The 16312-nt window shown below is 40.3% G+C and overlaps 1 protein-coding gene across 1 annotated transcript in view; it reads left to right on the top strand.

Annotated features, from left to right (window-relative positions):
- Window positions 1-16312, top strand: part of LOC139727036 (endothelin-converting enzyme homolog) — a 182199-nt gene that overhangs the window by 159183 nt on the left and 6704 nt on the right. Inside the window, exons 11-19 of the mRNA XM_071638016.1 lie at window positions 925-1147; window positions 2075-2173; window positions 5339-5416; window positions 6302-6464; window positions 10686-10737; window positions 11336-11528; window positions 12468-12533; window positions 14021-14116; window positions 14996-15072. Of these exons, the coding sequence (XP_071494117.1) occupies window positions 925-1147; window positions 2075-2173; window positions 5339-5416; window positions 6302-6464; window positions 10686-10737; window positions 11336-11528; window positions 12468-12533; window positions 14021-14116; window positions 14996-15072 (1047 nt within the window). The remainder of the gene's footprint in view (window positions 1-924; window positions 1148-2074; window positions 2174-5338; window positions 5417-6301; window positions 6465-10685; window positions 10738-11335; window positions 11529-12467; window positions 12534-14020; window positions 14117-14995; window positions 15073-16312) is intronic.

Raw genomic sequence — 16312 nt, forward strand, 5'->3', positions numbered from 1 at the left:
TAAGAACTTGTGATTGTACTCTTCGTGTGAGGAATAGCCATTGATGATTTTGGAGTGTAACCCAGTGGTGTGCTTCTTAAGTACTGGGTACTTGAAGTCTTTAGAGAATAATCTTGACAAAAGTAACTTTACAAAACGATGATGAGAAATTGATGCAACATTTTCTTTTACATTTATCTTCAATAGGATTAAGCAAATTTAGATGATGATGATGATGATGATGATGATGATGATTATATTGATGAATATATTTATGATAATGTTTCATACAAGAATGTTATGTTATACACTTGTATCGTCATAGTTTACCCAGGGTAGTTTTGTTAGGGCTGCAGTCCTCTTCCTAAATGTCCTTTTCATTATTGTTTCATAAACCTTCCTCCTCCTTCCTCTTCCTCCTCCTCCTCTTCCTTCTCCTCTTCCTCCACCTCCTCCTCCTCCTCCTTCTCCTCCTCCTTCTCCTCCTCCTTCCTCCTCCTTCCTCCTCCTCCTCTTTCATTTCTTCCTCCTTTCTCCTCCTTGTCCCTCCTCTTTCTCCTCCTTCCTCATATGCCTCCTCCTCCTCCTCTGCATCTTCCTGTCCCTTCCTTCTTCCTCCTCTTCCCCCTTCCTCTTCCCCCTTCCTCTTCCTCCTTCTCCTCCTCCTTTTCCTTTTTCCTTCTCCTCTCCTTCCTCCCTCCTCTTCTTCCCCCTTCTCTTATTCCTCCTCTTCCCCCTCCTCTTCTGCCTCCTTCACCTCCTCTTCCTCCTCCTCAACTTCTTCCTCCTCTTCTTCCACCTCTTCCTGTTTGTCATCCTTTCTCGTCCTCCTCTTCATCTCCTCCTCTACATCTTCCTGTCCTTTCTTTCTTCCTTCTCTTCCTCTTCCGACACCACCTCCACCACCTCCACCACCTTTCTCCTTCCGCTTTCTCCTTCCTCCAGTATTGTCCACAACTACATGATCTGGAGATTGGTCACCTCCCTCCTTAACCTCCTGAGTGCTGAATTCCGGCAGGCAGAGCACGACTTTGACCGTGTGCTGTCCGGGAAGAGGGACGTCTCTGCCAAGTGGCGGTTCTGCGTCTCTGACACGGACGCCAGCATCGGGTTTGCCCTGGGGGCGCTGTTCGTCAAACATGCCTTCGAGGGCCACAGTAAAGCCAAGGTATTGATTGACATTGCTTTCAAGGTGTCCAGAGTTTGTTTCCTGTATGGAGATAAAGCCTCTTGTTGATTGTACGGTCAGGTAAACTGGCCGTTTGCAGAAGAATGAAAAGAACCCTGTTTTTTTGGTTTTTTTTGGTCTCTTTGTTTTTTGTTTTGAAAATGGTGGATGTACCTGGAACTCATGCAGCTCAGGTATATGTAAGACTACTGTACATTGCAGATGCCAATGAAGCATGATTTCAACATGCATTTTTGCATATATGGGCTTTTCATCTCTTAGTAGTGCAATGTAGTTGATGCCCATTTTTTGGATCTCATTATTTTTTTGGGCAGTTTAATAGAAAGAAGTGTGAATATTTGATGAAAAGACAGGCATTCAGAAGTATACAGCATACTAAAATGAAGGGGACTCACATGGAAGCCCATTGTCATGTACCTGTAACTAACAATGTGTGTGATTTAAAGTTCACGTGACATTATTAGAGTCATGTCACATGATAATAGCAAAAGAAAAGTTCTTTCTGATTCTAACTGTACCATGGAGTATGTGAGTTGTAATTATATTAAATGTTACATTGAGATGTGAGACTGACATGTGTGTGTGCGTATATTCAGGTTTAGACTATGATTCCACTAAGGAAGCGATTTAGTGCTTATGAGCAAATGACCACCACGTGGGCATTTTAAAGTCCCCTTTGAGGGACTGTGCAATGAAAATAAAGTGTCTTGCCTAAGGGTACAACCACTGCTACCAGCAGACTTGAACCAAAGACCTCACGTATGAGAGTTTGTGGTTTTATCCACTGGTTCACAAAGAACTCCTCAATAAAAGGCTGCTTTGCTGCTCATACAAACTGGTGGCTGAGGGCTGTAATGCATGCCTCCATCTCTCTCTCTCTCTCTCTCTCACGTCTCCGGAAACCAGGCGAACGAGATGGTGGACGAGGTGAAAGGGGCGTTCAAGAGGAATCTTCCCGACCTCCCCTGGATGGACGAGGAGACGAGGGTAGCTGCCAAACAGAAGGTAAGACCGGTCTCTTCCTCGTCGCCCTTAACCCTGTCTATACCAATGAGTCTCATGTACACACATTTCATACACAAACCAATGGACAGGAAATAAAGGAGACACACGAAGGGTTAACCATCACTTCCACCACCACCACCATCATCATCATCACCATCACATCATCATCTTTATCGTCATCTCCATCTTCTCTCTTCTCCTCCTCCTCCTCCTCCATTAGAGTGGAGATGATGTTCCTTGGAGTGTACTTCAAGAAATCTCTCGGTCATCATACGCAACAAGCTGGAGTCATAGAAGTGCATAATTGCGCACAATGTAATTAAAACCCCATTCTTGACCACATTCTCAAATTCCTTGCCTGGGAATTTACATTTATAAAAAGGGCATTGCACATTTTAGCGAAGACTGCTGGTCTGTTTGAGCTTTGTTTGTGGCAAGAAAATATGTCCCCATGTTCACTACACAGAAAAAAGAAATACTGTGGAAATGCTTGCATGCATTTCATAGACGAACCTCAATGCAGGTTGATTTTGTTCATGTATTCATATCATTTTGATGTGTTTCTTGAAGTATTGAATAGCAGGTATAGACAATAGCTTAGAAGTTGTACATCCAGTTGCAATGAAATGCTTTAAAAGAACAAGTATTCCAGTAGATTCATAGACATCAACAGTCATTCAGTCACTAACCATTCATTTTTTGTTCCTATTCATGGTCTATCTCAAAAGTGTGCAAGAGCATCTTGTTGTTAACTCTTTCTGTTTGTTTGTTTTTGTTTTTTGCCCGTGTTTTAATAATTTTTTTTTTTTTTTGGGGGGGGGGGAGGTGGAGGGGTTGCTTATCTCAAGCAAGCACAGAAAACTGACCTTCAGAAGGCATCTGTTTCTTCTTGGTCAAAGCCCTTTCCCACACAATCCTATTCTAATGCATAGTGAGATAAAGGCACTGTTCATTTTGAGACAAAATGTGTGTGTCTGCCGAAGTGATTACTAGTCAACTATTAAATGTTCCAAACAAGGGACTCTTTCTTGCCCCCTCCCCCTCCCCCTCCCCCTCCTCCTGTTGATAAAAGAGAAAGAATGAATAAAGAAAATTATTTTGGAAGTATCTAGAGCAGAGCCTCATACTCCCCTTGAGGTAACTTTGAAAATGCATCAACCAATTTGGCCAGAATGAAGAATCTCCCAGAACTACATGTAGTACATGTACTCCTTGTAATTCTACTTCTACTATTCCACTACTTCAATCTTCTTTTTTCTCTCCTCCTCCTCCTCCTCCTCCTCTCCTTCTTCTTCTTCTTCTTCTTCTTCTTCTTCTTCTTCTTCTTCTTCTTCTTCTTCTTCTTCTTCTTCTTCTTCTTCTTCTTCTCAGTCTTCTTCTATCACCTTTGCAGCTATCTCTTTGGTTCCTGTAATACCACAGTGGCATTATGGTGGGACTCTTTCATTATGCCACCTCCGTTGGTTGCCGTAGATAACCTTGCAGTCTAGTGTTGGAGTGATCAGAATGAATATCAACATGTTGAGGAGGGACTGATTTTGCTACAACACGCATTTCCCATAGACACCTGCCCGAGTATACTCGGGGACTCGTCCTCGACGGGTTAATGAAATATCTTTATCAAGTTCTGGTCAAGTGCATGGGCACTGTAAGAGCTGTATGAGACTTCATCGTTAGACTACACTGGGGCTTGTGGGGCAGGTATTTAGACCAGTCTGTTGTTGTGGCCTACTTCCACTCAATTGATGTCCTCCGACTGTTTAATTCTAATTATCGTCAGTTCTGGTAAAGCCATTGATGTGTTATAAGCCCAGCTGCTTGGGACATTTGAGTTTAATAGGCTCAACCTTGAACCTTTGCTGAGTTAATCTCTGATGCAGATTCGTCTTCAAGCTAAACTGGAATATAAAAGATCTACAGCGGAAATAGGATGGAGTTCTGCAATATGTGTATGCGTGTGTGCGTGTGCCTTTCTGTTTGTTTGTATGTATGTATTTGTTAGTTCTAAGGACCATCACTATAAGAATGAATTGTAACATCTTGCACGTGAGAGTATTATGAAGGAACCTACAGAACACATCCACAGTTTTGACCTGTAGATTCTTTCCTTTTGTAGCACACTCCCATATACTGTATAAAATTCTACATCTTGTGATATGCATATAAGCACTACAGATTGTTTTAAAAACAACGAACCCACCCCCAGCAAAGTATATTGGGTTTTTATGGCCTTACATTTTACACGCCCAGAACAGTTTGATAGTTACAAGTCAAATTAAATGAGACAGAAGTTGAGTTTAGAATACTCGCTCATCTGATATTCATTCCGTTCTGCCTGAACTGAGACCAATACTGATGTTTGATTTTGTTGCTTTTGTTAACCCATTGTGTATGGTGAGCTTGTGGATCCTGTCCAAAGTCTATGGATATATTATGAAGATTCTCATGGAAACTGGTTAAATTTGTCGGCAAGAGTGATTGTGCCATACATATTTCAATGAGATCTCGGTATTAATGTTTAACTTAGGTGTCTGTTACTCGAATCCATAACCAGAGCTTCATTTCAGCAGGCATTAGGTATATGTGTAACTCTTTTCTCTGAGCCTGACTGGGGATTACAAGTTTATCCATCTATCTATCTATCTATCAATTTATCTATCTATTTCTCTATCTATCCATCTGTCCTGTCGATATAGCTGTCTTTCCGTTTGTTTTAATATGTATCTCCCTATCAATAAATCTATCTTTCAATCAGTGTCTATCTATGCATCTACATGTATATATCAGTTTATCTCTTGATCTGTTCATCCATATATCCGTCCATCCATCAATCTATCTATTCATCTTTCCTTTTTGACCGAATCATGCATTTATCAATCTATCTGTCCGTCCATCCATTTATCCATCCATCTATCAAAAGGTATCACAACAGATGCCGTAATGGAGTTTCGAGGAGTCGGTGCTCAAGACCCAGGCACTTTCAAATTTCCCATCGAGAGAGATGGGAAGTGTCAATGACTTCATGCAATTTTGTTTCTTTCCCCTCCCCTCCCCCCCCCCCCTCCCCTTCGGCACTCTGTGATCAATCTTGGTCTGTTGCTATTGGGCTAGAAGGCCACCATGTGGATATACAGGCATAACCCTCCTCTCTGATTGTTTTGACAGGCCAACGCGATCATCGATCTCATCGGCTTTCCCGATTACATCCTGGACTCGGAGAAGCTGGATGCATCATATGCTGAGGTAGGTTGATACCCTGCACAGATTTTTTATATCTTACTTTTTACCTTTTTCCTTTTTTTTCCCCATGAGAGCTGCATTGTTGAGTATACACAGCTCAACACAGTAAAATTAATTTTCACAACTTTATTGTACCCAGGCTGATCTTATTTGGTTTTAACTCGATATTCATTTTCCAATATAATCCTAAAGCAATGCAATGAAATCCGTTTTCTGGGTACATCTTTGTGGTTGCAATGAAGTAGTTTAATAGATAAAGACATGGTTTGGAGAGGTTCATTGTGCTGTACGTGCAAACAATTTTTGTTTTGTTTTGTTAGCCTTGTCAGCAGATTTGCTGCAAAATCAAACTCACTACACCACAGAATAACGTGGACTAATAGCCTGGAAATATCATTCAATTCATTGCGGTCATAAAATGTCATACCAGATATGGCAGATCTTTCCGTCTATGTTTCCAAACATTTGCAATTACATGTACCTAAACAAGAATTCTGTCTGCACAGTATATTTTGCAGTGTTTTTATATTTTTGTGCGTAAATTTTGTGAGGTGACTGAAATTTACAAAATTAATAACAATGTTACTTATACTTTGTGAATATGGTAAACAAGAATTTTGATAGAACATTTTTGAAAATTTATTATGTAAGTCTTTTTTTTCTCCTTTGGTTTTTAGAATTCTAGGTGTACAAATGTGCATGTTATTCAATGTGCATACAGTGTAGTGTATACATCTATACAGGAAATATACGAGTGCATGATTTTGGGAACTGAATTTATGATATTTGTGTGTGATATTGGACCAGTTTACAGGATGTGACAATAACAATTTTATCTAATTTTATATTTCATTTCTTTCTGCACTTCTTCATATGGCTGTTCCCCAGCTGGAAATCAACAGCAGTGAATACTTCATGAACAACATCCGAGTCCTGCAGTTCCTGGTCAAGAAACACCTGCAGCAGCTGAGGAGAACGGTGGACAGGGGCCAGTGGGAGATGACGCCACCGCAGGTCAACGCCTACTACGCCCCGCAGAAAAACGAGATCGGTATATACGATGCGTGTTGCGTACTGATCTCCGTAGGAAATACCTGGATGTAATCTCATTGGCCAAATTGCTTTGAAACCGCAGTGCCGCCATCTCAACACGCACATCGCCCATAGATCGTACGCTTGTGTGTACAGCGTGTAATATCATGTTTTCTTCAATGACAATCTCTGCATGTCTGCATAGGAGCGTGGGTAGTAACATGGCGGCGTACCATGTGGCTTCAACTGTGTGTACAATGTGAATAGGCCAATGAGATATCCAGAGATGCTACAGAGATCAGTGGTTTTGCAGCATTTTGCTCCAGCCCCATAGTCATCATGACTACAATAATATGTGACCCGCTACAACAAAAGGATCAGAAAGTCGGGGAGGACAATTTTCTGAAAATGACGGGACATTATTCCCTTACTCTTCTACTTTAATTCCATATATAGCACAACTCATAAAAGTACTCGGTTGCGGAGAATCGATGATTGTAGTAGTGCATGTCAAGTGGTTGAGGAAATCAGAGTTTTGAGAAAAACGCCTTCAAAGTTTACCTTCCGACGCTATCATGATCAAGGGGAGGCAAGACATTTTCACCGCTTGACAATAGAAGGCATGCTCCTATATAGCGGCCTCCGCAATGTTCATTCAAGCTTAGCGCCAGCGGTCTACGCACGACTACGACCAATCAGTAATTAGGATGCCATGCACTGACCAATAAGATCACTCCCTCGTTGCTAGGGGCGGAGTCTAGCTGCGGCGCTAAATCCAAATCTTCGGACACGTTTCTGTTATGTTGAAAGTCGGAAAATCATGGCCCAGAAAAACGCTGATTTCTTGCCTTTCCTTTGATCATTTAGTTTCGAAATTTCGGCAGATGATCGACAAAACATTAGACTACAAAATTATGCCCAAAACAGAAATCCGGTTGTTTTGACCAATTTTGATGACGCGACTTTCAAAGTCGATTTTCTCACCTCATCCGTCAGCGACTTTAGGATCCTTTTGTTGTAGCGGGTCACATATATTCACCAACCTTCTCAGTCTGTTTCTCCACATTTCCATGGAGGATGAGCTCATTGTGCACTACCGATAGACACCTGACAGAGTATACTTGGGACTAGTGTTCAAAGGGTTAATTGAAAATAAGGGTTATTTTGGTTAGCCCTGCTAAAACATGTAGTTCCATACATGTTAGTTCTGGATCTTCATTCCCACGACAGTGGGTTGCGTAGTTTAGCTGGTCATGATGAATTTGCCCACCGATGACCATGTTGCTACTGCTGTTAGATCATACTATAAAAGTGGAAATTTTCGCGGTGTTGAAATTTTCATGCATTTTGCGCAACCAGAAACTAGCGCGAAAATGAAAGCATGCTAATATATTTACTTGCCATATGTTCCTGTGCGTGATGTCTTGATTCTGCGGAAATAAAAACACGCGAAACTCTTCTTACCCGGCCAAGCGCGAAAAATTAGTAGCGCGAAAATATCCACTTTTACAGTATACTCGGGACTAGTGTTCAAAGGGTTGATTGAAAGTAGGGTTAATTCAGTTAGCCCTGCTAGAACATAGTTCCATACATGTCTGTTCTGGATCTTCATTCTCATGACAGTGGGTTGCGCAGTCTTGATGAATTTGCCCATTCATGCATGACCATGTTGCTACTGCTGTTAGATCATACTATAAAAGTGTAAATTTTCGTGGTGTTGAAATTTTCACGCATTTCGCGCACGTGAAAATAAAAGCATGCATATATTGTTGCTTGCCTTATGTTCCAGTAGTTGATGTCTTGATTCCGCGGAATTAAAACATGTGAAACTCTTCTTACCCTGCCGACCGCAAAAAAATATTAGTCGTGTGAAAATATCCACTTTTGCAGTTATCATCTTGAGTACTGTGATTTGTCTTCTCTTCTTTTCATTCAAGACCCTAGCCCCCCACCCTTCCCAGTTTCAACTCTACCCTTCTCCCTCCCCTCTTTCTCCTTCTCATGCTGCCCCCTTTTCTCTCTCTCTATCACTATCTCTCTCTGCTCTTCTGTCTTTCCAACTTCAACCTGCTCCCATTTTTCTTTTTCTGGTGTCTGTATCTTATACACAATCTATCTTTCTTTTGTCATTGTTATTTAACCTATTGAGGATGAACTGATTTCACTGTTACATTGATTTCCCATGGATACCTTTCTGAGAATACTCATGACCAATCTTCAACTGGTTAATACTCATATTTCTTTATGCCTCCGCCAACAAAGCGGCCGAAGGCATTATGTTTTCAGGTCGTCCGTCCGTCCGTACGTCCGTCCGTCTGTCCGTCCGTCCGTCCGTCCGTCCGTCCGTCTGTCCGTCCGTCCCGTTTTGTTTTTGTCGATATCTCAAGAACCGTGAGGTGGTTTTGCATCAAACTTGGTATGAGGGTATATCCTGGGGGAATGATACTTTGTTCGGATTTTAGGGTCATGGGGTCAAAGGTCAAAGGTCACAGGTTATTTTGTTTAAAAAAGGTTGAAATTTCATGTTTTTCTCCATATCTCGCAAATGGTTCAAGGTATCTTCATGGAACTTAGTATATATGCATGTACCGATGGGCAGTGACGATCTAGGGAAGTTGGGGGTCATGGGTCAAAGGTCAGGGGTCAAAGGTCAAGGTCAACTCCTCAAAATATCACTACTTTCCTTATATTTATGCAATACCTGAAGGATTTTTTAAAAACTTGATGTACGTTGTATGCATGTATAACCCAATATATATTCTGTGGGAAGTTTCTTGCCAAAGGGTCAAAGGTCAAAAGGTCAAAGGTTAAGTGAAAGTGCTAAATTGCACTTCTTCCTCCATATCTCAAAAGTAACTCAAGGTATTATCATGAAACTTACATATTTATGCATGTTCTACCTAACAGTGATTCTCTTTGGAACTGTGAGGTCGAAGGTCAAAGGCCAGGTTTAGATAATACCATTTTACTATTTGATACTGAAATTATACTTTTTCTCAATACCTTGAAAATTACTCAATGCATAAACTTATAAAAGGGTCAAAAGTCAAGTAAAAATCATCAGTTCCCCCAAATACCTGCACTCTGACGTTTTAATCATTCATCCAATTGAACCTAGTTCTAGGAAAGTGAACATTCAGCACATTTGTGGCAAACTTGTCATTTTGATATTTTGCCAATTGTGTGAAACTGTCGTCACACATTGTCAAGACATTGTACTATAGACCTATTAGGAGAACCATGCATTATGGCGAAGGCATACACCAGTCGCCGTAGCGACATTTCTAGTTTTCTTTCTTTCTTTTGTTGGGGGGGGGGGGGGGGGGAGGGGGAAATGCGTTCCAAGCACTCCATCATTCTGAATTACCCAAGTTGAAATAACTCATCCAAAGTATGTTTACCTCTAATACATCATTGCATGTCTAGGCAATGTTTCTCCATATTTGCAAACTGTACCTCTTCTCCCGTGCATCATTTCATCTGCCAATAAAATGTCTCCCTATCTAAAAAAACCAAAACCAAAACGAGTCCACCCATTAACTTGAGGGGCTGACAAAGGTAGGGGAACAACTCAAGAGGAACCCTTGAGAATGATTGGCTTTACCGCCCTCTTGTGCTGACTGTGAGTAAATACCTGCACTGGAAGCTGGGGGCGTAAAAATCAGTAATAAAACGTGGAGATGACTGATGAGGTAGACGCAGATCTAGGTGAAAGGTACAAACTATATTGATACTGTTAACCCGTTGATGACGAGTCCCGAGTATACTTGGGCAAGTGCCTATGGGAAATGCGTGTTGTAGCAAAATCAGTCCGTCCTCAACGGGATAATTAATGGTATTCAAGATGTTGCAAGAAAATACAAGAAAAAAAAACGCGCATGTGGAAAATGAAGATCCTGTCCTCCACTTTTAAGTTCTTTATTTCATTCTTCTTTTTCTTATTTTCTTCTTCTTCTTCTTTTTTGTGGAAGGGGGGGGGGATAAATCTTTGGATGACACCCATTACTGAGTTTTCTTTGAGCTCCTTGGAAGCCTTAATACATATTTGACTGTACATGTAGAAGTGATTATGTTTGTGGAGATGTGAATTTTTTTCCCAGTTGTCAAATATTGATTACTGTGTGTGGATCAATTGCAAATGGCTTCATTTCCTAGACTAATTTGTCTATATCCATCTTTGATATCAAAATGAGTTGTCTCATTGTCTCACTCTACTTTTCTTTTTCTTTTTTTCTAACAGTATTTCCAGCAGGAATTCTACAAGCGCCGTTCTATGACAAAGATTATCCAAAGTAAGTTTGAGTTATTGATTCTGTGTTCAACTATAAAGTACAATGTATATCATAGACTAGACACTATATAAATTAAACTGAAGGTATTCATAAGCATTCATAATGCATGTTTCTTTGTTTGGACAAAAAAATATGAATATCATACAGTTGTATTTGTACATTTTTTTCATATATTATTTGCATGATCACCATTGTTAGTAGGTCCATATAACACACAGTTCTGCTATAGATTGTAGTCTCAAGCTCCTGTAAAATATCACAATATTTTTCGACCTAATCCTGACTAGGACGGAGATAATGATGTTATGTAGATAATATTTTTTTCATTATTTTGTAGTAGAAAGGTTGTGAAAGAAATGTAGAAAGGGAGCAAAAGTGCAACATATCTTTGTATTTTGGTGTTATTAGTAGCAACAACTGACTGGACAAAATTTGTAAGATTGAATTTGAAATTTTGAGATGCTGTAAGTAAAAATTGCTTGTAACTGGGAGCATAAGAATTGTTTATGATGCTGATAAAGAAGATATAAACTGTGCACAAGGATCGTTTTGAAATGTGAATGTACAATCTTTGATACTCCCTTGCTTGCTACCAAAGATCGCTTAATTTTGGAGGCATGGGAGTCGTGATGGGCCACGAAATCACACACGCATTTGACGACGCCGGCAGAGAGTACGATAAAAACGGCAATCTGCATCGGTGGTGGAACAATGACACGATCAAAAGATTCAACCGACAGACGGAGTGCATGGTAGAACAGTATTCTGGTTACGACGTGCTAGGTTCAAAGGTAAGGGTCTGTATGTGACGTTTATACTCCCCAACAACCAAGGTTAGTATGTAAATGATGCTTAGGTCTAAGTGCGTCAATAGGAGTTGTATGCATAAGGTAGCTATTGAATGCTTAACCCACGAGGCGAAGCCGAGTATAGTTACTGCATTCATGCTCACTATTCCTTCTGATGTACAAAAAGACATGCTCTTCATTTGTATTACAGAATGGTGGCAAATTTTGCCAGAAATCTGTTGTTTCAATTGCTTTGCAAAGGTTAATTCTTGATGCCTTTCTTTTTGGCTTGTCATAGATAAAACCATACATCAGTAATAAGCTGATGCTTAAAAATTTTAAATGATGCATGGCTAGCCATCTCTTGCTAAAATTGCCCGAACGCTTGCCAAGTGCGCAGACTCTTGCTACAATGTAAGAGAGCGTACTCTTTGTTGCTAGTAAGCATGATAACATGTTAACTACCTCTAACACCAGTGATTGAGCATGCTGGGTATCCTGTCCGAGAATGTCATGGAGTGTTGCACATACAGGCGTATGTGTTCTTTTTTGTTTTTGCTGTTTGAAATTTGTAATTGCCTCAATCCTTTTTAAATCATAAAGGGTTTGCTACTCTGCTTTTTTGTTTGTTTTATATTGCAATGTTTGGTTTCTTCATTTTGTTATCATTAGCATGTAGCAGACAATATGCTGTGTAGAACATAACTTTTGTAGAGAGCCCCCCCCCCCCCCCCCCAAAAAAAAAAAATGGTCAGAGCAGTAAAACAAGAACTCCAAAAATGATGAACGAAACTGATTTTTGCGTTTGATTTTAAAATCCATTCAAAGTGCTAAAGAGTCCTCTTAGCCCATAATGTTCCTCCTTCCAGTTGGAACACAGTCACTTGTGTTGAGTGAGCAATGCTGTGACGATGATGTTCTTCTGTTTCTCTCACCATGCAGGTTAGTGGAAGAAGGACGTTGGGAGAAAACATTGCCGACAACGGTGGATTAAAATCAGCGTACCATGTGAGTTTAAGAAAAAAGTTAAGATGCGGCCTGCCTCAGTCTGTACTGATGTGAAGTGAAAGCTTTTCAGTTTTGTTTTGTTTTATTGTTCTCGAAAGAAGTTGTATTTGATTGGAGAGTTTGGTAGTCTGATGAATTAAAAAAATGTCACGATCAGAAAATAAAAATCAATGTTCTGTGACTGTAGCATGTTTTTGTAGCAAAGAGTTGCATTGAAATACTTTGTGCAGGAGGGAGATGAAGATATCAACAGTCTCAGTTTAACCAAAATCAATTGAATTTCTGCAACTTTATTGGAATATTGTGGTCGTGGGTTACATTTTAACACTAAGACATTTCAAGACTCTCTGCAGGTACATATTCAGCCAATCTTTTTTTTCTGTTCTTTTTTGAGCTTTATGCTTTTAAGCATTGTCAGGATTACATGGTATATGTTTTCCTTCTGCTTTTATACTTCTCTTGTATATATTTATACCCCCGCCAAACGAAGTTTGAAGGGGGTATATAGGAATCAGCGGACGGTCGGGTGGTCGGGCGGTCGGGCGGTCGGGCGGTCGGGCGGTCGGGCGGTCGGGCGGTCGGGCGGTCGGGCGGTCGGTCGGGCGGTCGGTCCGTTGCAAATCTTGCGTCGCGAACTACTTCCTCAGTTTTCAACCGATTCCCATAAAACTTGGCACAGATGTGTGCCTTGGGTTGTAGATGTGCAAGACATATTTTTTGACAGTACCCAAAAGTACGTTGCCATGGTAACGGCATATTATGGGCAAAAATGGGAACAAATCTTGCGTCGCGAACTCCTCCCACAGTCTTTGATCAATTTTTATGAAATTAGGTACAGATGTTCATCTGAATATGTTAATGTGCAAGACACATATTTCCGCAGTGGCAAAAAGTGCGTTGCCATGGTAACGGCATGTTATTGGTAAAATATAGGGCAAAATGCTTCATGGCAAAACTGCTTCATCAGTGTTCTTCCAATTCTCGTGGAATTCATATTGAATGTTTGTCTTAGGATATAGGTCAGCATGACACATTTCTTGACAGTGACAAAAAGTATGTTGCCATGGTAACAGCTCACATATTATGAGCCAAAATGATGGAAAATTTTGTGTTGCAAACTACTTCCTCAGTTTTTGCCCAATTTCCATGAAACTTGGTACAGATGTGTGCCTTTGGTTGTAGATGTGCAAGACACATTTTTCGACAGTACCCGAAAGTACGTTGCCATGGTAATGGCATATTAATGGCAGAAGATCAAGGAAAGATCTTGCGGATTTAACTACTTCCTCAGTTTTTTGACCAAAGCTTATGAAATGTTGTTTTGACCAAAGCTTATGAAATGTTGTTTGGCGGGGGTATCGACATTTCTAGTTCTTACTGATTTATATTTGGTATATATTTCTATTTTGGTATATATTGCTGTTCTGAAGTATATATATATATTTCTATTCTGATTGTATATATTTCTCTTCCATTTCTCTCTGCAGGCATATATTCAGTGGATTGAAGAGCATGGGGAGGAATTGCTGCTCCCTGCTCTGGGATTATCGCATAGACAACTCTTCTTTGTCGGCTTTGCACAGGTGGGTGCGGTCCTCATCTAGAGAATCATTTCTGCTCCTGTCTTCTCCTTCAATCTCTCCTTTGTATCTCTCTCCTATTTTTGTCTTCTCCTCATTCTCCTTCTTCGTCCTCCCTTCATAATATCTTCTTCACCTCCTCTCTGTTCTTGTGCCTTTCTTTACATCCTGTTGTGTTTTCTTTTTTGTTGCTGTTGTTTTACAAGTTGTGCCCTGAATTACGTAGTTCAAATTTCTTTTCAAAAACAACAGTAACCAAAGAAGAAATAAGCGTCATTTCTTTTCAGGATAAACACCGACCCCTGCGTTAAGCACCTCTTAACCCATTGAAGCCTAGTCCCGAGTATACTCCAGCAGGTGTCTATGGGAAATGTGTGTTATAATAAAATCAGTTCGTACTCAGCGGGTTAAACTGGAGATTCTCCATCCTAGACCCCCTCGTGAACTGCAGCCTCTGATCACACAAGCAAGTGTGCGATATCATGTCCCTTGAGACCAGGGTCTGTATACAGCCCTAGGGTTATAGATGCTCTCTGATGCTATCATAGCCTCATTTTTTAACGTATTATAACCAAATCAAGTTGGGTGGGAGAAAGCTAAATCAAGCTAAGCGAGAGGAAATACATGTTAAGGAAGGAGACACACAGCTAGAGCAGGAGAAATTAAACCCAGGTGTGGAAGAGCAGGAGATTTTGTGCTTTCCCACCTTTGAGGTGACATATAGGGCATTTTGTTTTATGGGTGGCAATATTTTTCGGAAGTTGTTAATTTCATGTATATCAGTCGAATCACAAACTACGCAAAACAAAAGAACAAAAAGTGAACACACTATGTTATATACCACGTATAAAGTATCCCGTTTCGCAATTTTGTTCATTTCAGGTCTGGTGCTCAACATCAACACCTGAGGATGCGAAGCTGCAGCTTCTAACAGACGAACACACGCCTCCCAAATACCGGTAGGTAGCACTCTTGATTACCTTGGGGTGTGAAAGCCACCAAATTGTGAAATACAGTGCATTTACTTGGTATAGTAGGATACACAAAACACAGTTTTACGTAAATTGATATCTACATTTGTTCCTACATTTTAGGACCTGGTTTTTTTTATGCCTCCGCCACAAAGTGGTGCCGGAGGCATTATGTTTTCGGGTTGTCCGTCCGTCCGCTTTCGTTTACGCGATAACTCGAGTAATATTGACTGGAATTTTACCAAACTTGGTCCAAGTATAAAGTGTGATAGGGCAATTACTTGATTAGATTTGGGGTGAAATCAGCCAAAGGCCAAAGGTCAAAGGTCAAGGTCAAATCATGATATTGTATCTGTTTACGCGATAACTCAAGACTGGATTGAGCAAATTTCACCAAACTTAGTCCAAGGATGATGTATGATGGGGCAATTAGTTGAGTAGATTTTAGTGACATTGGCAAGAGGTCAAAGGTCAAAAGGTCAAGGTCAAATGCTAAAAATGTTGCTATTTCCCCCATATCCATGCAATGCCCAAAGGTATTTTCTTGAAACTAAGTGTAGACATGTACTACTGCATAAAGATTCTCCAGAGAGAGTTTCATGTCATAAGGTCAAAGGTCAAAAGGTCAGAGGTTAGGTGAAAATGTTACAATTTCACTTTTCTCGCAAATGGTTCAATGTATCTTCATGGAACTTGGTGCAAATGCATGTACTGACTGGCAGGGATTATCTAGGGAATTTAAGGGTCATGGGTCAATAGTCAGGGGGTCAAAGGTCAAGGTTAACTCTTCAAAATTTTACTATTTCCCTCATTTACTAGTATATGCAATGCTTGCATTATTATTTTTAAAACTTTATATGCATGTATTACCTAATGGAGATTCTCTTGTAAATTTCCTGCCAGAAGGTCAAAGGTCAAAGGTTAAGGGTCAAGGCCAGGTTTGAATGCAAAAAAAAATCTATTTTATACTGTAATTACACTCTTTCTTCATACCTTGAAAATTACTCAATGCATAAACTTATAAAAGGGTCAGTCAGAAGTCAAGTAAAAATCCTCAATTCCCCAAATACATGTACAGTATACCTGCACTCTTAGACAATGTATAGCAAACCTAGTTCAAGGAAAGCGAACATTCAAGATATTTCTGACAAACCTGTCATTTCAATGCTTTGCCAGTTATGTGACACTGCCATCACACATTGTGAAGACATCGCACTATACACCTATT

This window comes from Diadema antillarum, unplaced genomic scaffold (assembly GCF_040938485.1).
Source record: "Diadema antillarum isolate AM-2024a unplaced genomic scaffold, OU_Dant_1.0 seq00000112_RagTag, whole genome shotgun sequence".
In the NCBI taxonomy this organism is placed as follows: Eukaryota; Metazoa; Echinodermata; class Echinoidea; order Diadematoida; family Diadematidae; genus Diadema; species Diadema antillarum.